This window comes from Symphalangus syndactylus, chromosome 14, assembly GCF_028878055.3.
Source record: "Symphalangus syndactylus isolate Jambi chromosome 14, NHGRI_mSymSyn1-v2.1_pri, whole genome shotgun sequence".
NCBI classification, from domain to species: Eukaryota; Metazoa; Chordata; class Mammalia; order Primates; family Hylobatidae; genus Symphalangus; species Symphalangus syndactylus.
The window spans coordinates 36,137,968-36,164,110 of NC_072436.2; the positions used below are offsets into that span (position 1 = coordinate 36,137,968).

Genomic DNA, 26,143 nt, shown 5'->3' on the forward strand with positions numbered 1-26,143 from the left:
GGTCTTGCTATGTTGCCCAGGCTGGTCTCAAACTCCCGGGCTCCAGCGATCCTCCTGCCTCGGCCTCGGGAGTAGATGGAACGCCAGGCGCGGGCCGTGGCGCTCGCACCACAGGCATTACTTAGGTATGAGGCTGGTTGAGCATTTTTCTCGTGTTCATTGGCTACTCACGCAGCTTTGTGAATGGCTTCGGAGATCACTGGACAGGCAATTTTCCCTCGCAATGAACCAAATCCAAATTCTTTTTGAACCCAAGATCGCGATTTTTCGATTTAGGACCTAGTCCCAAACAATGAAGAAAAGGTGATCTTCCAGATTTCAGCAGGGAAATCTGTATTACCTGGACAAGGTTGAAAACCCGGGCCGGGGGTCGCGTTGGAACCCCACAGGAAAAAGGCGCGGAAAGCCGCCGGACATTTTCCGGGGTTCCATAGATGTCCCCAGTGTCCTAGTCCGTGCATCAGCTCGCGCGCTCGGAGGGACTCTAGGCAGGGGGAGGGCCCCGCGGCCAGTCTGTGCGTCCGAGGCTTTCCCGCAGGGGGCAGTGCCGCCCGCCCGCGCGCCGATACGGTGGGAGGGGGTGTGAACCTGCGCGGAGTTCTGGAGGTTTTTGGGAGAAAGTTAGGGGATGCGGAGGGGTGGGGGCAAGACTTCCAGAACTCGAGGGAGGCCGTGGGGAGGGCCGCCGAGGGTTCAGTGTGGGGCGCAGGAGGGGGTTGGGGGCGGTGCACGTTGCAGGGAGACGCAGCCCCCGGAAGGTGCGAGTGTGAACGTGTGAGTGTGAGTGCGTGTGTATGTGTATGTGTGTGTGCGCGCGCACCGCAGCTCTCCGGGTTCCGCGAAGCGCGCGGGTGTCAGCTTGCAGCCGGGGCTCCTCCCTCCGGCCCCCCTGCCCAGCCCCGCGGTCCCTCCTCCCTCCCTCCCCGCTCGCCCCTCCCCGGCGGGCCAGGGGCTGGGACGCCCCGGCGGAGCAGGCGGCGGCCGTGGCGAGTTGGGGAGCCCTAGGCTCGGCGCTGCCGGAGGGGCCCGAGCCGAGCCGCCTGCGCCCCGGCCGGGCAGCGCCGGGCCCGCTTCCTGCGGAGCCACGCCCTGTCAAACTTTGTTGCGGCGGCTAGCGCAGCGGGCCGGCAACCGGGCGGGAGGGGCGCCGGGCCGGGCCGGGCCGGGCCGGGCAGGGCGCGGGCGGCTAGGGGCTCCGAGAGCGGCTGCCCCGGCCCGCGGCCCCACCATGCCCCAGCTCGGCGGCGGGGGCGGCGGCGGGGGCGGCGGCGGCGGCGGCGGCAGCGGGGGAGGCGGCGGCTCCAGCGCCGGGGCGGCCGGCGGAGGGGACGACCTCGGGGCGAACGACGAGCTGATCCCCTTCCAGGACGAGGGAGGCGAGGAGCAGGAGCCGAGCAGCGACAGCGCCTCGGCGCAGCGGGACCTAGACGAGGTCAAGTCGTCCCTGGTCAACGAGTCGGAGAACCAGAGCAGCAGCTCGGACTCGGAGGTAAGGAGGCACCGCGGCCAGCCCCGGGGGATCCCGGCCCTGCGTCCGCTCACCCGCTCTCGCCTTTGTGTCTCCTCCGCAGGCAGAGAGGCGCCCGCAGCCCGCCCGGGACACTTTCCAGAAGCCACGGGACTATTTCGCCGAAGGTACGTGCCCGCCGGGACAGCCCCCCACTCTCGATTCCCGCTGCTCTCCGCTGCTCAGCCCGGGCGGCCCACGGTCCCCCTCGCTCGGGTGGACGCACCCTTGCCCTCCGCCTCTATTGGCGGCAGCCCCCGTGGGGCGCGCGTGGGGGGCGCTCGGGTTCCCGGCTCCCGCCTCTAGCCCCCTGCTGCGGCGCTGTCCCGGGGGCCTGGGCCTCACCTCGCCTTGGTCTTGTTCGCAGTGAGAAGGCCCCAGGACAGCGCGTTCTTTAAAGGACCCCCCTACCCTGGGTACCCCTTCCTGATGATCCCGGACCTGAGCAGCCCGTACCTCTCCAACGGACCCCTGTCTCCCGGAGGAGCGCGCACCGTGAGTGCCCGTCGGGCGCACCGGGGAGGGTGGGAGGCCGCGGCCAGCAGGATGCGCCCCCGGGATCGACCATGGAGTGGGGGATGGGGCCTTCTGCGCCGATCCCAAGCAGAACTTGTTTGCGGAGTTGAACTACTCTCTGGCGGCCGAGCGCGAGGCTGCGCTGGCCAGTGCCTGGATGAAAGTAAAGTTACTTTAACTTCTCCCCTCTTGCGGGTTGAGGTTTTGGAGTCCACCTCTGGGATCTTCCTTGGCCTCCAGAATTCTTGGTCTGCACGGAAGGAAACTTGGATTTGTGCCCGCTTTGGGGGGGAGGGGGGTCTTGCTTTCCTTCTTGGAAATCGGTCAGCTTTCTCTGGCAGTGGGGCAAGGGGCCTAGGGAGCTGGGTTGGCGACGTTGTCTTCCGACTCCGGGTCACTGGGCGGCTGCAGGCTGGTTCCTAAGAAACCCAGTTTTCGTGGCGGGTTATTCACAGCCCCCGTTCCCACCCCCAGCGCTTGCACCGGGGCCTCAGCTTTTCTGCGGAGCTAGCTCCGAATTTTAAACTCGCGTAGATGATTTCGAGGCGACCCGAGGCATTCTTCAAGTTGAGGAACTTGGCTTTTTCCCCCTTTTGTCGCCTGCTTTTCTCATTTAAAGCGAGCGCTGCGACACTTTAAACCTGTTAATGGGTGCGTATTGTGTGCTGCGCGCTGGCATTTAGAGCGGTGATTAAGCAAATTGACCGGGCCCCAGACGACGTGCAAATGAGGGCGGATTCCTTCGTCCCCTCTCTCTGGCTCTAAACTCCCGCCCCCCGCGTTGCGAGGGGCGCAGCTGGGGGCTGGCGAGGCCTTTGTGTCCCCCAAGCCGCCACTCCACCCCTAGGCTCCCTGCCCAGGTACTGGGTCCGATGACAGATCTTGGGTGAACGCCTACCTACTGTGTGCCAGGCTCCCGCGTGCTGCTGCTTGGGCGCGATGTGAATCGTAGTAGTTGTTTGCTTCCCGCCTAGCTTCCCAGTGCCTGCCACTTCGCTGTCGACGGTGGGTAAGGGGGCAGGGAGTGTTAGCCTCTTAGGAGCAGGGTCCCAACAACACACTTTATGCTAAGGCTGCCCTAAAATAACGATGATAATCAAAGGGTGGTAGAGAAAGGCTAGGTGCTGAATGGCCATTCCTGCTGTCATTGTACAGCGGTCAGTGGAGAGCCAAGGCCTCCACATTTGGTTCAGCAGGGGCGCTACCATCACCAGGTGGGTTGGAGGGGGGTTGACGGGGGACGGTGGGAGAGACTCTGACTGCGAGAGGGGAATGGGGAGTGGGACTACACAGACCTCACAGTTTTGCCCCGAGAGGGAGGGAGGCCTTGCAGCTTTGGCCCTGCTGGCCTGGAGCACCCCAGGAAGTCCTGAATGTAAGTGTCACTTTTGCAGTGAAAACTGGATGTGGGTCTATGGCTGTTGCTTTTTCTCACTAAAAGAAAAGAGGTGCGTGCCAATCAAAGGGGGGGGGATCAACGAGCTGCTGCAGTCTTATTTAGGTTTTCAGTGATTCCCACCAGTACCCACACATGTAGCTTAGTTCTGCAAGTTTTGATGGGATTCGTGTAACTTTGCGGATGGGGGAGAGTTAATGCCGCTGAAGTCTCAGGTTTCCATTTACCATTAGGATATCTAGAGAGAGGGGTCTGGGAGGCACTAGCATCTGTGCATCAGCCCTCAGCCAAGTCCTGGTGCAGTTAAAGTCACTAGAAATGAGTATTTCACCATCAGATATGACTATGGCTCCCTCAAGGCTATTTCTCCATGCACCCATTTCCCTTTAGGGCATTTTGATTCATCCAGGCTCTGCTGTCTCCTCTCTCTGACAGTCCAAGTGAGACAGATTTTTGTTAGTGTCCCCTCCTTCCTTCCTTCTGTCACGTTGTGTTCTTTCGCCTAAGAACTTCCAAAGGCTGATTCTTGCTGCTCCTGGAGATTCCTGATTACTAAATCCAGGCCCGTGTGGGATTTTGGAGCCCTCCTTGAGGCAGCAAACCTTTCGTCTCTGCATGCCTCTCTGACTGTCCTTGTTCATCTCTGCATTTGTTCCCTGCCCTGGCCCAGACGCCAGCCTCCTTTCAAGCCTCCTAGGACATGTACTTTCTTGGGGACTTAGTAAGTCCCATCCTACCCCCATACCTACATCTTGTCTCCCTGATGACTTGCCCTTACAGAAGTTAGTTCAGTTCCCAATGTTTCTGTGTCTCTGTGCCTTTTGCTGTTAGTTCACGGATATACTTGGGAAGTGTCCTGCCGTTAGGTCAGCACAGTTAAACCTAATTTGACCCTGTTCTTTTGCTGCCAGTAAGTAAAGCAAGTGAGGAAACACTTAAGCACTTGGTTGTCTGGACCATAGGGTGGAGATGATGGTTTTCCTCTGAATGATTCTATTAATATAATTAAGGTAATTGTCACTGTAGGCAAATGGTAGGTACAGACAAAGTGGCCCTCTGTTGGTTTCCCAGCCTGGTAAAATGAATGTGGATAGATATGGGTGGGGAGGGAGGAGGGAGGAAAGTGCCTGGGCTATATGATCCGATCTCTCTGACATCTTAGGTCTTTTTTATTGTTTGGCCTCTAAACTGCACCACTTTAGGCTTTGCTGCTCTAAAGCCTAGAGGTAGTATAAAATTAGGTGACCCCAGTTATCTGCTGCTCTAACACTTCCTCTGGAAATACCAAGCCAGATGCAGAAGTGGGAATTGGCTGGAGTGTTTTCAGGGTGTTAAAGAACCCTAGGAATAGCAGGCAGGAGGCTTCAACAGCCTCACCCACTGGCATAATTCCTGCTGAGACCACTGGGGGCTGGCCCCTCCTACAATCTGGCCATCTCTCCCCATGAGCCATCACCCTTGCCCTCCACTCTGGTTTGGCTGGGATGCTGGGAAGTGGCTTTTTCCTGAGGCTCTTTAGAGAAGAGGTCCCCTCAGCATGGGATGTGGGCCAAGTCTCTGTGAGCTGCAATTGCTTCTTGTCTGGAGGCCCTGGGACCCTGTGAAGAGAGGAATAACTGCCACAAACCATTTTTCAAATAATCACCTCAAAATTATACATTCATTTCTGAAAAGGCTTCACGGTTTACTAAACCACTTTGGGGCTGTTGCCTAGAATTTTGTTAGGAAAATGTAAGTTGGCTGGGTGCGGTGGCTCACGCCTGTAATCCCAGCACTTTGGGAGGCCAAGGTGGGCGGATCACCTGAGGTCAGGAGTTAGAGACCAGCCTGGCCAACATGGTGAAACCCCATCTGTACTAAAAATACAAAAATTAGCCAGGCGTGGTGGCAAGCACCTGTAATTCCAGCTACATCGGAGACTGAGGCATGAGAATCTCTTGAATCTGGGAGGCAGAGGTTGCAGTGAGCTGAGATCGTGCCACTTCACTCCAGTCTGGGCAACAGAGTAAGACTCTGCCTCAAAAAAAAAAAAAGAAAGAAAGAAAGAAAAGAAAGAAAATGTAAGTCAACACATTAGAAAGTGAATGCTAAAAATAGTTTAAGACAAAAAAGAGGCAAAAAGAAAATGTTGAATGTGGTTCAGCAAGCCAGCTACAATGTGATAGAAAGTAGTTTGACTGTGACCATGAAGTGAGGGCTGATGACATTTTGGAAAGAAACACTTCTAGGTAGTATTGCTGAGGGAGTCTGTGGTTTTTGTGTCCATCTTATAAATTTCAGAACCTCTTTTGTGCAGCACAAGCACACGAAAGGCTTTGCTTTATTATTTCTCAGACCATCTCAGCTCAGGTTTTTGTATGAAATGGTCCTGGTCCTCAAACGCGTGCTCGTTTTTAAGTCCTTTATATCCCACTGCTTCCCATGGGCAGTCTTGTTCATATCCTGGGAGCTCCTGTTCTTTCAGACCCAAAGGAATCCAAGCAGAAATCTTTGTATGGATACGTATGAAGAGGTTGTCTGTTTTTAGGAGTTGTATGTAAAAGCTAAGGAAACCTTTTCTTTTGGAAGGTCAGTATAAACATGCTGCTTTTGGTAAAATTCTTTTGAGCCATTTCATCTAAATATAACTCCTGTTTCATTTTTTTCCTAAATATAACTCAGAGTTTAATGAGGGCTTCTCACATGGAACAAGCTTTTGAGAGGGGCTGTGTTGCTGAAGTTTTCGCCCTTGGATTGCCGGGGTGATATTGGTGACAAACTCTGTAGGGAAGGACTGGGAACCTGTCAATCTTTTTTCTTTGGTTGGGTGGATTGGGCAGGGAATAGCTGACTTGATTTGTTATAAGTTTGGAAAGTTATAGTTTGGTCACATTCTTCATTGATCACACTTTTAGGGATTCTTGAAGAAAAGGGAAGCAAAACACACACACACACACACACACACACACACAGTCTGTGTATTCCAGCCTTTACAATGATGTGCAGTGTTACTAAAATAATTGGGAAATAAAAAAAGTATATATGATTAACTCACTGAATCTTTTAAATCTTCTATAATAGGAAGGCCCTACTTACATTCTAATTCAGAGACACCTTTTACTTGCCAACCTAGGGAAATTTAGATTTGCACTCTTTTTTTTTTTTTTTAGACATGGTCTCACTCGGTCACCCAGGCTAGAGTGTAGTGGTATGATCTTGGCTCACTGCAACCTCTGCCTCCTGGGTTCAAGTGATTCTCCTGCCTCAGCTTCCTGAGTAGCTGGGATTACAGGTGCGTGCCACCATGCCCAGCTAATTTTTGTATTTTTAGTAGAGACAGGGTTTCACCACGTTGGCCAGGCTGGTCTCGAACTCCTGACCTCGTGATCCACCTGTCTCGGCCTCCCAAAGTGCTGGCATTACCGGCGTGAGCCACTGCTCCCGGCCTAGATTTGCACTCTTAAAACTACTTCCTAACTCCTCAACTTCTTCAACTGAAGTCTGTTGGATACCTATCATGGGCAATGGCTAAGGGACCATGGGAAACAAGATAAGACCCAGGCTTTGCCCTAAAGGATTTAAAAATTAAGTAGGAAAGAAGTCATGGTAGCACTGTAATAAGAAGTTAAGAGGTAGTAAAGTCTGGAGAAGCATTTTCATAATAGAAATTGAGAAAAATTACTTCCTGGGTGATCCAAGAAGGCAGGTCGAAGAAGTAGGTTTAAACTAGTCCTTAAAACTCAGTCATTCTTTAATCCAGGTAATTCTTGTTAATTTGGAAGAATGTAAATAGTAAGAGGAAGCATTTAGAGTGAAAAAGTGGAAGTCCTCCTTCACTCTCGTCTTGAGGTGGGAGCCAGCACCAGGAGAGTGAAGACATGGAGGAAGGAAAGTTCAGGGCGATTTGGGGTAATGCAGCTTATTTCAGTTCCATTTGCCTGGAAGGATAAGGGGCCAGGACATGGGCTAAGGGACATAGAATGCCAGGGAAGGAATCTGATCTTATTCGAGAGGCAGCAGAGAACCATCAGAAGTTAGGCTGGGAAGTGATGTGACTTGTACCTGTGGCTAGAAAGATAATGGTGGATTGGAGGAGGAAGACCTGGAAGGGCATAGAGCAATTAGACTCACAGGAGCCAGGGGTGAGGTGAAAAGGGCTTCAGAGTAGCAGAGTGGAAAGGAAAGGTGGATGGGAGGAAATGGGATTCTTGTCTGTACCTCTGTGGGGAGAGGAGGTACCAGATCCAGAAAGTGGCTGATGTCACAGTTAATTCCTGGTGTCCAAGCTCGGGCACCTGGGGACTGACTTCTGTAGGTGGGGAGGCCTCCCCAATCTCTACCTCCCCAGTGGTGGACAGATGCTTACTGAATATTTTGAAAATAACAGAGCCCACACAGTCTATGAGAGGCTCTCATTGGGAGGAACCCCTCGGTTTCATTGGAGACACGTTAGGTGTGAGGGGATGTTGAGGGGATGATTGAAACTGGGTGATGTAAGAGAGGTAGAGAAGAAGGGGGAAGAGATGCTTAGAGCAGGGACAGAAGTCATTGGAGGAGGATGGAAGGGAGCACTGGGTAAGGTAGGAGGAGCGCTTAGGGACTCCCCTCTCCCTTTCTTTTTCTTTTTTTTTTTTTTTTTTTTGAGACAGAGTCTCACTGTTGCCCAGGCTGGAGTGCAGTGGCGCGATCTCGGCTCACTGCAGGCTCCACCCTCCGGGGTTCACGCCATTCTCCTGCCTCAGCCTCCCGAGTAGCTGGGACTACAGGCGCCCGCCACCTCGCCCGGCTAATTTTTTGTATTTTTAGTAGAGACGGGGTTTCACTGTGTTAGCCAGGATAATCTCGATCTCCTGACCTCGTGATCCGCCCGCCTCGGCCTCCCAAAGTGCTGGGATTACAGGTGTGAGCCACCGCGCCCAGCCATCCCCCTTTCCCTCCAGCTTCCATGATGTTGCATGCAACATCATGGAAGCTGGAGGGAAAGAAAGGGGAGGCCAGGTGCAGTCACTTATGTCTGTAATCGCTCATGTCTATAATCCCAGCACTTTGGGAGGTCAAGGCAGGTGGATCACCTGAGGTCAGGAGTTCGAGATCAGCCTGGCAAACACGGTGAAACCCCGTCTCTACTAAAAATACAGAAATTAGCTGGGCATGGTGGCAGGTGCCTGTAATCCCAGGTACTCAGGAAGCTGAGGTAGGAGAATCACTTGAACCCAGGAGGTGGTGCCTGCATCCCAGGTACTTGGGAGGCTGAGGCAGGAGAATTGTTTTAACCTGGGAGGCAGAGGTTGCAGTGAGCCGAGATTGCGCCATTGCACTCCAGCCTGGGCAACAAGAGTGAAACTCCATCTGAAAGGAAAAAAGAATCCAGCCTGGGCAATAAGAGTGAAAGAAAGAAGGGGGGCGGGGGGAGAGTCCTTGGTGTTAGATGCCACAGAGAGAGAGAGGGGAGAAGAAGATCGAGGAGTCAAGAGGAGCTTTTGAGCCAGATGCTGTGGCTTGTGCCTGTAATCCCAGCTACTCAGGAGGCTGTGGCAGTAGGATATTTTGAGGCCAGAAGTTCGAGACCAGCCTGAGCAACATTACAAGACCCAATCTCTAACAAAATTTTAAAAATTGACCGGGCATGGTGGTAGCTCAGGAGTTCAAGGCTACAGTGAGCTATGATTGTGCCACTGCACCCCAGCCTGGGTGACAAAGATAGTGAGACCCTGTCTCTAAGAAATAAATAACAAATAAGAGGAGCTTTTGGAATTCAGCTATTAGGACGTTACTGGTGTCCACAGAGAGAAGTGTTCCAGGCAAGTGGTGGTGATAAAGGTAGAGAGAAGAGACATTAGCTCAGTGCTTCCCAAATAGGATAGCCAAGGTGCCAAGTTGCAGACTGGTCTCAGGTGTGGCCCAGTGCTCCCCCTCAGTTGGAACCCCAGACCAGACTCCTGCAGTTTCAAGCAGCCTCCTCCTTCTGTCCCGGTGTACCTTCAGTATCTCAGTACCACCACGGGGAACCTCAAAGACTCTAGACAACCCATTTCAAAAGCCTGGCTATGGAAAGAAGAGGGAAGGGAGGAGTCGCAAGTTTGGGAGAAAGTGTATTTGGGATGCTGGAGTGGGAGACTGTTTGTAGGAGCCATAGGGCAGGCTTGAAGAGGAATGAGAAAGAAGATGAGAGGAAGAGGAGGTGAGACTGAGAGCTTCAAAAGCAGGCAGGCTTCTTCCTCCATCCATGGAGGGTGCTGTATATAGTAGGTGTCCTCCTAGTTTTAAAGACAAGCCCAAGACTTGAAGATGAGGTTGTAGGGGAATGCAGAGGTGAGTTGGCAGAAACGGATAGTGTGCATTGGAGGACCAGATGACTTCTTGATATTCTCAGGAAAACCAAGGGCAAGTTGGCTAGAGTGGGGGCCCTGGAATTTTGTTGGCAGCAGGGAGACTGCAGGCCCTTCCTCTCCATCCTCTCATAAAGCCCAAAATGTTGGGAACCTTTTAGCTACATGTTAGGTAATGAAATGTTTGTGTGTTGATTGAAAGGAAGACATGGCACACCTGGGAAATTTTTCCTCCTTTTATTGTCTGGAGCTGGCTGATGTTGAAGAGGGATAGAGAATCAAAATACACTTCGTGTCCTGGTGTGGTGGCTCACGCCCATAATCCCAACACTTTGGGAGGCCAAGGAGGGCAGATTGCTTGAGCTCACGAGTTCGAGAGCAGCCTGGGCAATATGGTGAAACCCCATCGCTACAAAACATACAAAAACTTAGCTGGGCATGGTGGTGGGCACCAACTTCTTGGAAGGCTGAGGTGGGAGGATCACTTGAGCCTGGGCATGGAGGTTGTAGTGAGCCATGATCATGCCACCGTACTCCAGCCTAAATGACAGAGTGATTCCAAAAAAAAAAAAGTATGTGTGTGTGTGTGTGTGTTCTGTATATTTATATACAAAACACAGACACAATTTGTGTGTAGCTAGGGGCAGATATTGAGATATTGAAGTGATAAGTAACGGGATGGAGAGGGACTGGTCACTTAAGACCATATAGAAAACTGTCCCAGATTGTCTATTCTAATATATTTTTGGAGGAAGTTTTTATATATCCCATGTTTTATGTTATTTCTCCCAAACTGGATTACATTTAGTGAACAATAAAATAAATGCAGTTTCCAAAACCTTGGTGTTCAGAAATGAAGGGAACCATGAGGGGAGTGAAGGGGACTTGCCCTTTCCTCTATGCTGTATGCACTGCCCAGGGAACAGCCCCAGGACACTTCTACAGTTTCTTTCTGAGACTCACAAGGTGTTAGCAATGCTCTGAGCTCACTCAATTGACAGATATGTTTAAGGTTCTCAAATAAATTTCAGACTTCTAAATCTTTCCTTTTCATTGTGTGCATAATGTACAGATTAGGAAAATGATCTTCTAATTGAGAAGTATACTTCAAAGTTTGGAAATAAAATCATGAAAATGTTTTCGTAAACATAGCCCTTTTCAGGAGTTCTTGTGGATATGGTCAAGGTCATTAACTAATTACCTGGGGTCCTCAGGACAGGAAATGAGCTCACACTCATGCTCTCAAACTGTGTCACAGCATTTTTGGAAATCTTTTCATTTCTATTCAAGAGGAGGAACAAGGCCCCAAGCGTTCACCCTAATTGTAGAAAATAAACATAAACATGAAATTCACAAAAGAACAACTATAAATGGCTGCAAATATGTGAAACTATGTTTAACTTCCCAGGGAGTCAGAAAATACTAATTAATACAAGAATCATCTTTGGCCAATCACATTATGATTTTGTCTGAATAAGCCTCTTCAGTGCTGGCAAATATGAGGTAAAATGGCTGCTCTGGCTGCTCTTTTTGGCTGGTCTTAAGGGGCGTAAATAGCTCCACCCCATTTGGAAAGCACTTGGCAATGGCTGCTAAGACTTTAGTATTTTTCATAGCTTCTAACCTGCTAAGAGGTAGATACTTGTTCCCATTTTGCTGCTGTGCAAACAGACTTGTAGAGGTCAAGTATCTCGTACAAGGTTACTTAGCTGGTAATTGATGGCGCCAAGATTTGAACTTGGTTGTGAGTCCAAAGTCTAGGTCTCCCATTCTACCCATGTGATTTTACACACATGCCTGATATAACTAGCTCCTCCTCCTCTCCAGAGAAGGGCAGCTGACCTTTGTTTCCCAGTTCAGAAATCCTGGTGTGAGTTATCAACTGGGGTTGAGGGTGGATAGATTTGTTCCAACTTTACACATTGGACCTGAGAATGTACTTTCCTGAATAAACAGTTGTAGAAGCGAGTGGCAGTTGTGGTTGAAGTTGTTCCCCCAGTGCAGTGCCCCAGAGGGGTTAATGACCTTTAGTGGGCTGCCCCAGGAACTTCATCCGAGGAAAAGGTGCTTACCTGCTAACATTTGACCTGTTTGGAAATTGGGGATTGTTTTTCCTCATTGAAATTGGTGAGGGTTGGAAGAATACACAAATGAGTCTTTGGTGTGGAAGAATGCTGGAGGAGTAAACTTACTATATTCACAATTTGGATTACAACATAGTTTGGTTAACAAACCCAGCTCTGGTGAACCAAGTGTACAAGTATTATTTCCTTATGGTTCATCTTATAAAATATTTTATAAATTGGTTGCTTTCTTTAAGCTCTCCACAAATGAAAAATCAGTCCCAAAAATCTATAAAAGACTATTTCAGTGTTAATTGACCATTAAGGAAATACATACTAGGCTGCATGTGGTAGCTCACGCCTGTAATCCCCACACTTTGGGAGGCTGAGGCGGACAGATAGCTTGAGCTCAGGAGTTCGAGACCAGCCTGGGTAACTTGGCAAAACCCTGTCTCTACAAAAAAAAAAAAAAAAAGATTAGCCAGGAGTGGTAGCATGTGCCTGTAATGCCAGCTACTCTTGAAGCTGAGGTGGGAGGATTGCTTGAGCCCAGGCTGTTGAGGCTGCAGTAAGCTAAGATCACCCCACTGTACTCCAGCCTGGGTGACAGAGTAAGACCCTGTCTCAAAAAACAATTTTTTTTTAAACAATAAAGAAATACATACTAAACATTTATACAGTTATTTTGGGAATTGCAGAGGGGTATTTGTCTTCTTTCCCATCCCCCTTTCTCTGTGTGTGTGTGTGTGTGTGTGTGTGTGTGTGTGTGTGTGTGTGTGTGTATAAGATGGTTAGAAATCATGAAATTCCACCGGGCGCAGTGGCTCCCTCCTGTAATCCCAGCACTTTGGGAGGCCAAGGCGGGAGGATCACTTGAGGTCATGATTTGAAGACTAGCTTGGCCACCATGGTGAAACTCCGTCTCTACTAAAAATACAAAAAATTAGCTGGGTGCGGTAGCACACACCTATAATCCCAGCTACTCAGGAGGCTGAGGCAGGAGAATTGCTTGGACCCAGGAGGCAGAGGCTGCGGTGTGCCGAGACTGGGAGAAAAAGCGAGACTTCGTTTCCAAAAAAAAAAAAAAAAAAAAACAAAAGAAATCATGACATTCCATACTTTTTCCTTTACTTCTCAAATTACCTTCCAATAATAGCATGGTGGAAAGATTAACAAAGGGGGCTTATGATATGGTTGACAGAAGTTGGGGAGGCTTTTGGGGTCCTACCTAAGCCATCCTAGAAACCTGGGTATTACAAGGCACTAAATCTTAGATAAATATCTTAGACCTCATTAAAGTTAATGGGACTATTATATGTAGGAATGTCCATAGAGAATGTGTGGAGAAAGCAGAAAGGTGTAAGTTTGAGAGATGGCAACTGTGATTAAGGAACAGATGGATCTCATTGATAATGAGGAAGAAAAACGAAGTAGGAATGAGTGGTATGAAAAGCAGATCAATTTACAAGTCCAGATTTGTTGGCAGTGGTGCTTTCTGATGTTTGGGACTACACTCCCCTCTGTAAATTCCAAAAAAGGATATGTCAGGGTCATTAAACTCAGCCGGATTTGCAAGACATACCTTCTAGAGGTGGTTGGGTGTTAGTCCCTGAGATTCTTATCAAGGACCCTGCGGGAGTGTCCTCTAGCCCTCTGAGCTAGGTGGAACCATCCTGCCCACCCAACAAGTGAGGAGCACAAGCTCAGGGCAGTTGTTGACCTGCCCAAGGGCAAACAATTAGGAATGATGGAAACAGGACTAGGGTCCAGCTGCACTCTAGAGTGGTAAAGCTTCATCTTCTACCACTCAGGGAAGTACACAGCCAGCAGTGCTCCAGAGATGATGCACCTCTTTTTGCTATGTTTTTATTTTATTTTATTTTATTTTATTTTTTGCTTATTTAAAAAAAAAATAGAGACAGGGTCTCACTATGTTGCCCAGGCTGGTCTCGAATGCCTGGGCTCAAGTGATCCTTCCACCTCGACCTCCCATAGTGCTGGGGATTACAGGCGTGAGCCACCGAGCCCAGCTGAGATGATGCACCTTGAAATACTTCTTTATCTAAAACCTATCACCTGACTCATAATAAGTGATTCACTTGTTGATTGTTGACAACATGAATATTTAAACATCAATATTAAAAACAGCCCCATAAGCACCTTTAATGTTCTAGGGCACTATATCATGCTGTTCTAACTGTTCCTACACTGAATTCTTGTGCATCTGATATTATCATCTCTATTTTATCCTTGAGGAAGCCAAGACTTTGACAGTAAACCAGGGGCCCAAAGTCACCTCCCCAGAAGGTGATAGAGCCAGCATTCCAGCTGTAGGGGGTTCTGGTTCCACCGGGCTGCGATTTCCCTCCACTGAAAATTGAGAGCCAAATTGATGTGACAATGCATGAAAATGCCATTTGGGGCAAGATTCAAAGAAATGGTGTGTAGAAGTAAAAGATGAGTAACATCCCTCAGCATATATTCCTTTCAGTGGCATTTCTTTCTTTTGTTCTTTTTTTTTTGATATAGAGTTTTGCTCTTGTTGCCCAGGCTGGAGTGCAATGGCATGATCTCGGCTCACTGCAACCTCCGTCTCCTGGGTTCAAGCAATTCTCCTGCCTCAGCTTCCTGAGTAGCTGGGATTACAGGCGCCTGCCACCACACCTGGCTAATTTTTTTTTTTTTTTTTTTTTTGAGACGGAGTCTCGCTCTGTCGCCCAGGCTGGAGTGCAGTGGCGCAATCTCGGCTCACTGCAAGCTCCGCCTCCCGGGTTCACGCCATTCTCCTGCCTCAGCCTCTCCGAGTAGCTGGGACTACAGGCGCCCGCCACCACGCCTGGCTAATTTTTTGTATTTTTAGTAGAGACGGGGTTTCACCGTGGTCTCGATCTCCTGACCTCGTGATCCACCCGCCTCGGCCTCCCAAAGTGCTGGGATTACAAGCGTGAGCCACTGCGCCCGGCTAATTTTTTTGTATTTTTAGTAGAGATGGGGTTTCACTGTGTTAGCCAGGATGGTCTTGATGTTCTGACCTCAGGTGATCTGCCTGCGTCGGCCTCCCAAAGTGCTGGGATTATAGGTGTGAGCCACTGTGCCCGGCTTCAGTGGCATTTCTATCCCTTTCACTTAGGAGGCATTTTTAGTGTCTGACGTAGAATCAGAGCCTTAATAGCTGGTTGATTTACAGTCTCAGGGGTGGTGTTAATTGCTATCTTAATCTTTCTTTGCTTTTCTGCACTGTGCAGCTCCATTGATTCTGTTTTTCCCAATCTCCAAATTCCCTTTTGTTTTTCTTATGATATTTTGAGGTGGTACACTTGGTTCCTTAAATATCATATGTGAGATGTTAACAGTTCTAGGTGGAGGTACACAGGCAATCAATCCATTCACCCAACTTCTCTGTATGTTTGAAAAAGTTTGGAATTAAAAACCCAGGATAAGTAAACTAAGGCCTATTTCTTCAGCCACATTCAAAGTCCCTGTAGTCTCACATCTGGAAACCCTGGAGTCTGCCTGGGCGGTGTCCTCCACCCCAGGCCGAGGTTGCAGCAGGTCCTTATTCTCTTGTCCAGGATGAAGCTTTTCGTGGGGGGTCCAGGTAGCAAAATACCCTCACCCTGTCCTCACTCTGTGGAATCTTCCGTACAACCCGAATTGGGGATTGCTTGTGTGTCCCCCTCCCACCTGTCACTCTTTCCCTGCCCCTCCCCACGTGATGCTGTGAGAACCCAAACCCCAGCACCTCCTAGATGAGGGCAGTGGTAGGGCGCTAGCTGGAGATGGGGAGAAGAGGAAAGACAGGGAGGGGACTCCTGGCTCTTGGGGTCCAAGGGGATTCCAGAGAAAGTGAGGGAGGGGAGCCCCAGTCCCAGAGATTGAGGAGGACAGGATCTTCGTGGTCCCAGCTGGGCCGGGGGCCCCAGGATCCTAGCATTAAGGTGTAGCCCCTGTGCCGCTTGTGGATGGAGCTGCCCTTGGGGATCCACTCAGTGGCAGATGTGGTGGTGCCTGGGTGTTAAATCTATACACCATATGTAATAATGGTGGGCATCTGTTTGGTGCCTTAGTTTGTTGCCTCGTTCATACTCCTGACCAGCCCCACATCCTCGTGCATGTGTGGGTGTAACTTTACATTGGATATACAGATGCGACTGGACTTTAAATGGGCTTACATCCGGATAAACCCATCGTAAAGTCAAAAAAATGTTAAGTTGGACCATCATAGGTTAGGGACTGTCTGTAGTTTTTACTTATTAATTATGTTATTGACTTAAACCGTGTTCCGGGTGGGATGCATAGAGGAGAGGTACCATGGGAGGGTAAGAGTATAGTAGGAGTATTAGAGTGTATGAGCTGAAAACACTTTGCTTTCTACTTTACAACATAAGCTTTTTTTGTTATAAAATCCTTTTTAGGGAGAGTGAGACACTGGTGCTGAAGCTTTGGAGTGGAAAATGGGTCATCTTCACAAGGGTGTTCCCAGATGATGCAAAGGAGAGTTAATGCAGGAAGGGACTGGGATGGGGAGGGTCTGTGGAGTCTGGGACAGCCCTTTAATAAGCAGTTCCTTGGACCTTGCATGGAAAGAGACGAGAGGAACTTGTGTGGAGAGAAAGAAGCCCAAGGCTTGAGAGATGGAGAATATTCTACTAACAGGCCACCCCTTGTCCCTCCAGGTGGCAGTGTGTCTAGGGGGGTCTGGAACTAGGGTTTTGACCATGGTCTGCAGAGCACTGAATCCCAGCCGGGTCATGGGTTGGCTGTGTCCCTATGCCCCAGGGCCCCCCTCAGGGAGAATGGGGATAGTGATAGTCATAATGATAAATGGGGACAGATAATGCTTTGAGAAGCACTGAAGTAACATTTTGTCTGAATGGACTGCGTTTTAAAATCAGGAGTTGTCCGAGGCTGAAATGAAATATCAGCATCATAGAATCTCCAGGATATAAAAAGAAATTAGAAATGTTACCAAAATAATGTACAGTATTATCACAACTTTATTAAGATGTTTAGTAGCCAAATATTTTAACCAACATCTTAACAGGTGGATATTTTCTTACAGTATTTAATTTTTTTTTTTTTTTTTTTGAGACGGAGTTTGGCTCTTTCGCTCGGGCTGGAGTGAAGTGGCGTGATCTTGGCTCACTGCAACCTCTGCCCCCCCAGGTTCAAGCGATTCTCTCTCCTGCCTCAGCCTCCCGAGTAGCTGGGATTATAGGCGCCTGCCACCACACCTAGCTAATTTTTGTATTTTTAGTAGAGATAGGGTTTCACCATGTTGGCCAGGCTGGTCTCAAACTCCTGACCTCAGGTGATCCACCCGCCTTGGCCTCCCAAAGTGCTAGGATTACAGGTATGAGCCACCGCGCCCAGCCCTTAAAAAATTTTTTTTATAGGAAATGACTAAATGGAGTCAGGGGAGAAGCCAGAAATGCATAAACAAAAGTAATTAGTATTTAGTGCAGGTTTTGAATTTACATGGTTGTCAATTCCCTTTGCAAAAACTTAACATATTACTTTAACATAATTGCCAGTTTGTGTGAGTTCTTGATCAAATAGCTATCAACAAGATGATGTACATATATATGTGTGTGTGTGTATACACATATATACACACACACACTAACTTTATAAATAAGTTAAAATTTATATGTAGGATATATATAAGCAGTACAGTATATAAATATAAATTACATTTTAACTTTTAATTTTAGAATTATTTCAGTCACAGAAAACATACAAAAATAGCACAAATAATTCCCTTGTACTTTCCCCTAGATTTTTGCCTTCTTTCTGTAACTTTTTTTTTTTGAGATGGAGTCTGGCTGCAACACCCAGGCTAGAGTCAGTGGCGCCATCTTAGCTCACTGCAGCCTCTGCCTCCCGGGTTCGAGCAATTCTCCCGTCTCAGCCTCCCAAGTAGCTGGGATTACAGGCACCTGCCATTACACCTGGCTAATTTTTGTGTTTTTAGTAGAGACAGGGTTTCACTATGTTGGCCAGGGTGGTCTCAAACTCTTGACCTCAAGTGATCTGCCTGCCTCAGCCTCCCAAAGTGCTGGGATTACAGGAGTGAGCCACCACGCCTGCCCGGCTCTGTAACTTTTTTTCTGAGCCATTTGCAAGTAAGTTGCAGGCGTAATGTCCCTTTACTTAAGGGGGCATAATTTGCTAGATTGCATCTCTGATACTATAGAGCATATTTGTGACTCTAAATAAGATGAAGGGACAAGATACGTTCTAAAAACAACGACATTCACCAAAGTGTAATTACTGAAATCAGGAAATTAACATAGAGACAGTACAATTGTCTCATCTATGGAACTTACTCAGATTTTGCCAGTTGTTTTACTGATAGATGTCTTTTGTAGCAGAGGAAAACATTTTTACTTTTATTTATTTATTTTTTTTTTGGCTTTAGGATGAGTCCAAGATGACATCTTATGCTTAATTGTCTCTTAGTCTCCTTTAGTCTGGAAGTTCTTCAGCCTCTCTCTCATGTTCTTGACTCTTTTTTTTTTTTCTTTTTGAGATGGAGTCTCGCTCTGTCGCCCAGGCTGGAGTGCAGTGGCATGATCTCAGCTCACTGCAACCTCTGCCTCCCGGGTTCACACCATTCTCCTGCCTCAGCCTCCCGAGTAGCTAGGACTACAGGTGCCCGCCACCACGCCTGGCTAATTATTTATATTTTAGTAGAGACAGGGTTTCACCGTGTTTCACAGGATGGTCTTGATCTCCTGACCTCGTGATCCACCCGCCTTGGCCTCCCAAAGTGCTGGGATTACAGGCGTGAGCCACTGCACCCGGCCATGTTCTTGACTCTTTAAAGATTACAGGCCATTTATTTTGCAGAAGAACCTTGACTTTTTTTTTTTTCTGGTGTTTCTTCATGTGTAACTTTAGGTTGTACATTTTAGGCAGGAAAGATATGATGTTCTTCTTATTGTATCTCCTCAGGAACATTATCTATTTTTCCCATTATAGGTGATGCTAATTTTGTTTTCTTGGTTAAAATCATGTGTTCCAGCTTTCTCCAAGAAAGTTACTACTTTTCTTCTTTGTAATTAATCAGTACTTTATGGGAGATACTTTGAGACTATGTAAATATCCCATTTCTCATCAAACCTTTACCCAATGGTTTTAGTGGCCATTGATGATTCTTGCCAGAAACAATTTCCACTGTGACAGTTGCCAAAATAATGATCGGTTTTTAAAAATTGACAGTGTAGGGCAGGAGCAATAATTTTTTCAGTTGCTAGATTGTTTCTGTGACACTATAGAACATATTTGTGCATACTAAATAAGGTGAAGGTATGAGATATCATGGGGTCTCTCATTTTTAAAAAATAACAGGTTTTATTTTCTCTGAAGCTTTTATAGTCTTTGTTATGTCTGGATCAAAGATGATTTATCAAGAAACTATACTGCAAGATTTTGGAGTTTCTTCCTTATGAAATGTTGAGATAGCAAAGTTGACATTCTGCTCAGCATTTTTCATAGGATGTGAGTAACTTCCTAATTAGGTTTTTATCTTGATGACTCCTGTGGAGTTTTTCACAGTCTGGTTTTTGCTAAATGCAACCTCATGATATCTTTTAACATGTTTCTCTGTCCCCTGAAGTTCTTGAAAATTGTTAGATTTAGATTTTTGGTCAAGATTCAGAGTGCTTCTCTCTCTCTCTCCCCCATTCCCTCTCTCCTTTTTAACTTATTTTTGCAAGACTGCTTCATACAATAGATGTTGTTTTCCATCAGAGACACTGATTATCTCTCTGATGTCAGCAGCTACTAATTATCAGCACCCACATCCTTTACCTCATTCGCAGTTTCAAAATGATGATAGTCTATTTGTATCATTCCCTTGTCTATCAGTTATAAGATTTTTAAAAAGAGAAACTACCCCTCACCAACTCTTTAGTTACCTCAGATCAGAGGTCAGCAAACTAGAGTCTACAGGCTAAGACCAGTTTGCCACTTAGTTTGATAAATAAAGTTTTATTAGAACACAGCTATATTCATGCATTTGCATATTGTTTAGGGCAGCTTTGGGGCACTACAAGGTGCCCAGTTAATTAGCTGTGATTGAAGCCATATGTGGCCCACAGAGCTGAAAAGATTTTCTATCAGGCCCTTTGCAGTAAAAATTTGCTGACCCTTGTTTTAGATCACACAGGGAAAGCAATTTAAATGCCTCATTCTTTCCCTTTATATACCAGTTTCCTCCTGGCTTCATGGCACCCTGTAAAGGTGACCAATGAAGCTTAAAAATATTATGAAATAGATTTAAACCTACTTAATGTCTTTCAATCCATTTGCAATTATTATCCTTATTGATACCCAAACTGTGCCATCTTTAGCCAGCTGGAGCCTCTTCAGGCTGTCTCCTGAGTCCTTGTGACACAATCCTGGTGGTCTTGGATGCTTCTCTGCTTACTGGTCTGGCAGGATACTCCAGGCACACCTTGTACATTTCTTGTCCCAGGCCAGGAGCTGGCCATTTCTAGAAGGAGCTCTGTCTTCTTTTAGTGGAAAATGTTACTTACAGACCACTGTCTGAACCCTAGGGTTGCATATATAGCTACTAAAGGTTATTGTGTTTAATGTCATGAGTGCACTAAGCAGTTCTGTAGCAACTACAGGTAGAATATAATATGCCTATTGTAATTTTAAAACAGTAAGCATTTATTTGCTCTAAAAGGATATACCATTCTCTCTCTTTTTTTTTTTTTTTTTTGAGACAGAGTCTCGCTCTGTCATCGAGGCTGGAGTGCAGTGGCGTGATCTTGGCTCACTGCAACCCTGGCCTCCCAAGTTCAAGCAATTCTCCTGCCTCAGCCTCCCAAGTAGCTGAGATTACAGGCACACGCCACCATGCCCGGCTAATTTTTGTAGTTTTAGTAGAGACAGGGTTTCACCATGTTGGCCAGGCTGGTCTTAAACTCTAGACCTCAGGTGATCTGCCCATCTTGGCCTCCCAGAGTGCTGGGATTACAGGTGTGAGCCACCACGTCCAGCCTATTCTCCGTTTTTAAATGTACTCTTAATATTGGTGATTCTGTTCCTCAGTCCCCCTACTTAATAATTGTATAATTTTACATGATAATTGCTTTCTACATAAAATTAATATTTTTCATGCTTATATTTTATTTTACTCTTTCAACAAAAAATAAGCATGTATATATTTCTACCAACTGATACATTTCAACAGATAAGGGTCACAAGGAGCTTTTCACTCAAGTTGCACGTGGAATATTTACTTATTTTTGAAAGGGTATGCTCAGATAATGATAGCAGATTTGAACAACATGCTTCGTTTCCTTAGTTCTCACATTGCTACACGGATGAGATATGTTGGTCATCTATGTGATCACATCATCATTGATCAGGCAGAAGTTCAGTCCTTCTGAAGATTCATGCTAAAGCTGGATAACAGATTTCCATTGACTATTGTAGGCTGAAGCCATATTTTGATGTATTCCCAGGATCTACCTCATAGTTGCAAAGATTAAATAAGGTTGCACATAAGCATGTAGAACAGTGCCTGGCACACACAGCAAGGGCTTTGTTAAGATAATCTCATTATCTGTTTTAGTGGTCCTGGGTTTCAGGATCTTGCTAGCCTTTATAAAAATTTTTTTTTTTTTTTTTTGAGACAGAGTCTCACTCTGTCACCCAGGCTGGACTGCAGTGGCACGATCTTGGCTCATTGCAGGCTCCGTCTCCCAGGTTCGTGCCATTCTTCTGCCTCAGCCTCCCGAGTAGCTATAGGCGCCTAGCAGACTACCGGCGGCTACCACCACGCCCAGCTAATTTTTTGTATTTTTAGTAGAGATGGGATTTCACCATGTTAGCCAGGATGGTCTCCATCTCCTGACCTTGTGATCTGCCCGCCTTGGCCCCCCAAAGTGCTGGGATTACAGGCGTGAGCCACTGCACCCGGCTAGCCTCTATAAAATTTAATCTCTACACTGCACTATTCCTAGGACACTTGCTTATGTTTAATTTTGGATTGCTAGTTTTCTAGAATACATATTCTTAAGTATGCTGGCTGTCATATTTCTCTTTTGATGATCATTGTCGCTAACACCATTCTTTGCACACAAAGTCTGCTTTCTTTCTGCATATGTGTGAATATCTGTTATTGTTGATTTACATGTCCCTCTTATGCACAATGTGTAATAAAATAAACAGCAAAAAACTGTCTTCCTCTTAGACATTTTAGGTTAACAAGGCAAATCATTGTTCACTTTGGGTGTCTTTCCATGTGTAATTTTTGATAAGTTGATTGCTGGTGGTTGTTCATTTTTATTTTGCTTTTTATGGAAGTTTTCTCAATTCATCCCAGAATTGAGGCTGTACATCCTTTAAAAATAAATAAAGCCGAAGTCTGTGCTAGAGTTAGAACATTGAATCTGGCTCGCTGGTTTGTGCTATGGACTTTCCTTCATCTGTGTTACTGGGAGTATGTGAGCAGTTGTAGAGGCCATATCGTTTTATAGGCCTGTGCCAAGGAAAATACTTGAGAATTACATTAGCAACTCCAAGGTATTTTGGCTGCTCTGAGAGGACACATGATAGTTTTCCAGTTATATGAACAAGAGCTTTTGTTTTATACTAAAGTTTCTTACAGGCTATGAGAACAATAGTGCCTCTTTCAGTACTTCCCAGAGTAACATCCTTGGGATGTTAATAGGTAGAACGTGCTGGGCTTCATTTCTGCAGGACTTCTCAGGCCTTTAACATGCCAGTGAATCTCATAGAAGGGAGTGTATTATGCAGGATTCCTTGGGTTTGTTTGACCAAGGCTTTCCTTGTGTTTGGAATACTACCCCTCCACCTACTCCCCATCACCCCATGCGTAAGTCTCACCTCATACTTCCCTGCCTCCCAGCCTTAGATGTGGTTCCCTGATGTAAGTTCTCGGCTGTCTGTACTTGAGCACATTTCACTGTCGGTAAATATGTGGCCTAATAATGATCTGATCCTCTGGATCCTAAACTCACTGAAGAAGGCAGTCAGTGGATCTGTTTTGTTCCTTCCCTCCTGTGTTCTTAGCACCAGACATAAAGAAGGCCGTCAAACAAGTATTTGCCGCCCAGGTGAGTGAAGCACCCATAGAACTTTTTTTTTTTTTTTTTTGAGACAGAGTTTTGTTCTGTTGCTTAGGCCAGAGTGCGTAGCACAATTTCAGCTCACTGCAACCTCTGCCTCCCGGGTTCAAGCGACTCTCCTGCTTCAGCCTGCTGAGTAGCTGGGACTACAGGTGCGTGCCATCATGCCTGGCTAATTTTTGTATTTTTAGTAGAGACGGGGTTTCACCATGTTGGCCAGGCTAGTCTCAAACTCCTGACCTTGTGATCCTCCTGCCCTGGCCTCCCAAAGTGCTGAGATTACAGGCCTGAGGCACCACACCCAGCAGAACATTTTTTCTCCAAGTAGCATCTCATGGTGAGAGGTGAAGCCAGCTGGACTTCCTTGGTCGAATGGGGACTTGGAGAACTTTTCTGTCTTACGAGAGGTTTGTAAAATGCACCAGTCAGTGCTCTATAAAAACGCACCAATCGGCACTCTGTAGCTAACTAGAGGTTTGTAAAATGGATCAATCAGCACTCTGTAAAATGGACCAATCAGCAGGACATGGGCGGGGACAAATAAGGGAATAAAAGCTGGCCACCCCAGCCAGCAGCAGCAGCAGCAGCAGCAACCCGCTGTGGAAGCTTTGTTCTTTCGCTCTTCACAATAAATCTTGCTGCTGTTCACTCTTTGGGTCCATGCCACCTTTAAGAGCTCAACACTCAACTGCGAAGGTCTGCGGCTTCATTCTTGAAGTCAGTGAGACCATGAACCCACCGGAAGGAACCAACTCTGGACACAATGGGACTTGTGCTCCACAGAACCCACTTTGAGAACCATAGATTGGTTTATGGAACTGCTCTAGTCTTGGTACTTCATTTTCAAGTACAAATAACTAGAATACTGTAGATCTTCATAATTCTACTTAATTTACTTCATGTTTTCAGCTAACAGGGAACTGTTAACTAATTTAAAGATGAGGCTCAGCGCTTGAAATAGCTTGTCTTAGTGGCACACAGAGAATCAGCCAGGATTAGAATGTTAATTTCCTGATACCTGTCCTAGGGCCAGTTACCCACCAGGCCCGTCTGTAGCCCACTCTGACGTTGTTAGTTACATAAATAGGAACCAGTGTTTCAGACTGTTGGGGGAGGGAGGAAATCAGATGCCCCTTTGTACACTAATTAACGCAGGCAGAACAAAAGGCCCAGCTTGGTTTTCAAGTTCAAGTTTGGCTCATATATGGTCCTCAGTGAAGATTATGATCTTGAATAAATTAAAAACAAATGTTAAAGAAGTCATAATGAGGTAAAAAAAGGAGTTCAGGATTCTGGCCTTTAAAGACTCAGTGTAAACAGACTTCTCTTTAAAGCTGATGTTCACCTCCCCTCCTCCACCTTACCAGTCCCTCTTTGGAACTTCTGTGTTCCGTCTTCGTGATAATTGTTCATTTTTACTTCAGTGAGCCAAGTGGGCAGGTATGTACGTCTATGGTCTCATGTCGGTGAGCACAAGCCTCATTCACCAAGCTCTGCTGAACTAGGAAAATAGTACATTGAGAAGTCTGGTTAAATCCACTAAGTCAAAGGGATTTGCACATTTGGCAAAATGCCCTCTTCCTCAGGAATGACCACCTCAGCCTGTTGCCCCAGTCCAGCTTCAGCTTCCTTTTCCTCCAGGGTGCTCAAGGCGAGTGTTCAGGAAGGGAGCACACAGAATCCCCCTGTGTTCATCTCCCCCAGGCCAAGTTCCCAGTACATTCTTGACCAGGGCAGACCAGATGTGGGGAGCTCTGGGACCCAGTGCGTTTATGCACTAAATGGGACTCTGTATGTATATGCCAAATTAAGTCTGCAGGCAGTCTTTACGAGCACAGTAACCGTTTTACAGATGTAAAGAAGCTCAAAAGTCCTGTGTATGTTTGTAGTCTCGTTCCCTGTAAAGTTTCCATGAGCACATTTCAAGGCCTCTGTACACAGAAATTGAGTTCCTCTGCTCTCACCAGCTTACCTCTTCACTGTATCAGAGTTCGCATCTTATTATTCTGTGTGTGTATGTGTGTACGTGCATGCATGCACGTGTGCATGACGAGTAAGTTCTCAGCTTGGGGCAGCATTGCTGCCCAGGAGACATTTGGCAATGCCTGGAGATATTTTGGTTAGAAATATTTTGGTTAGACTTGGGTGGGGCTGGGGGCACATTCTACTAGCACCTAGAGGGTAAAGGTCAGGGATGTTGCTAACCATCTTACAATGCATAGGATGGTTCCTCACAGCAAAGAATTATCTGGCCCCAAATGTCCATAGCCGAGGCTGAGAATCCCTGGTGTACATATACACATATTATAGATACACCTAAATAAAAACATATTCAGTATATATTTATTTCCTAGAGGAGGCCTTAGAGACCCATTTGAATTTTAGTTATAGTTGAGGAAACTGAGGCTTAGAGAGGTGAACAGTTCCTAATGTCACAGAGCTCTTGAGAAGCATAGCAGGCCCAAAACCTGGGCTTCTGGCTTCTCTGAACAGTACTTTTTTGCAGTGATAATAGTTCTTTCCGAACTACTGCTAGATTGAGAACCCTCATTCTTTGGGTGTTCTCTGTGTCCCAGGGGAATATTGCATGCATTACTTTGTTTAGTCCTCAGAATGACCCTGCAAGTAGGAACTGGTTATTCATCCTTTACTCAAGAGGAAATCAAGGCCCAGAGAGGTCAAGATCCTTGCCTGAGGCCATTCAGCAAGCCCGGGGCAGGGACTCGCTTGGAAACCAGATCACCCAGCCCCTACAATGTGGCACCACCTCCCCCAGGGCCATGCTGACAGCTTGTGTAAGCCTGAGGGATGAGGCAGTGAAGATGCTGAACTGGGGACCCATGAGGTTCCTTCCAGTAGTTGCATTCTGAAGCTCCAGTTTGGAAATGGTTAATAATGCCTGAACCTTGTCCCTAAGAGGCCCTGAGCTGTTGAACCCATGGGGTTTTCGGGTCTGCAGCCCTTGCTTAGGAGGCCTCTGGGTGAAGAGCAGGAATGATGGTGGCCAATCTACCTGCAAGGACCAGGGGAGCTGGGTAGGGGCAGGATGGAGGGGCCCTGACTGGCTCTCCTGCCTTCCCCTCCCCTCCTCTCCCTCCTTCCCTCCTTAAGGGAGGTCTCGGGGTTAGTGCGAGGTGAGGGGCAGTTAGTGGTAATTGTTCATCATTTGTGCAGATGGGGGCATGGCTTTGAGAGGTGCCTCCTGGGATGGAGAGAGCCTGGGAACTCAGAATGCTACATGG

The 26,143-nt window shown here is 47.2% G+C and overlaps 1 protein-coding gene across 2 annotated transcripts in view; it reads left to right on the top strand.

The window, feature by feature from the left end:
- The first annotated feature begins 776 nt into the window (after positions 1-776).
- TCF7L1 (transcription factor 7 like 1) overlaps positions 777-26,143 on the top strand; it is a 177,973-nt gene continuing 152,606 nt past the window's right edge. For both annotated transcript variants that reach the window (XM_055241224.2, XM_055241225.2), the window contains exons 1-3: positions 777-1,489; positions 1,572-1,635; positions 1,875-2,002. In XM_055241224.2, the coding sequence (XP_055097199.1) occupies positions 1,229-1,489; positions 1,572-1,635; positions 1,875-2,002 (453 nt within the window). In that variant the 5' untranslated portion in view covers positions 777-1,228. The remainder of the gene's footprint in view (positions 1,490-1,571; positions 1,636-1,874; positions 2,003-26,143) is intronic.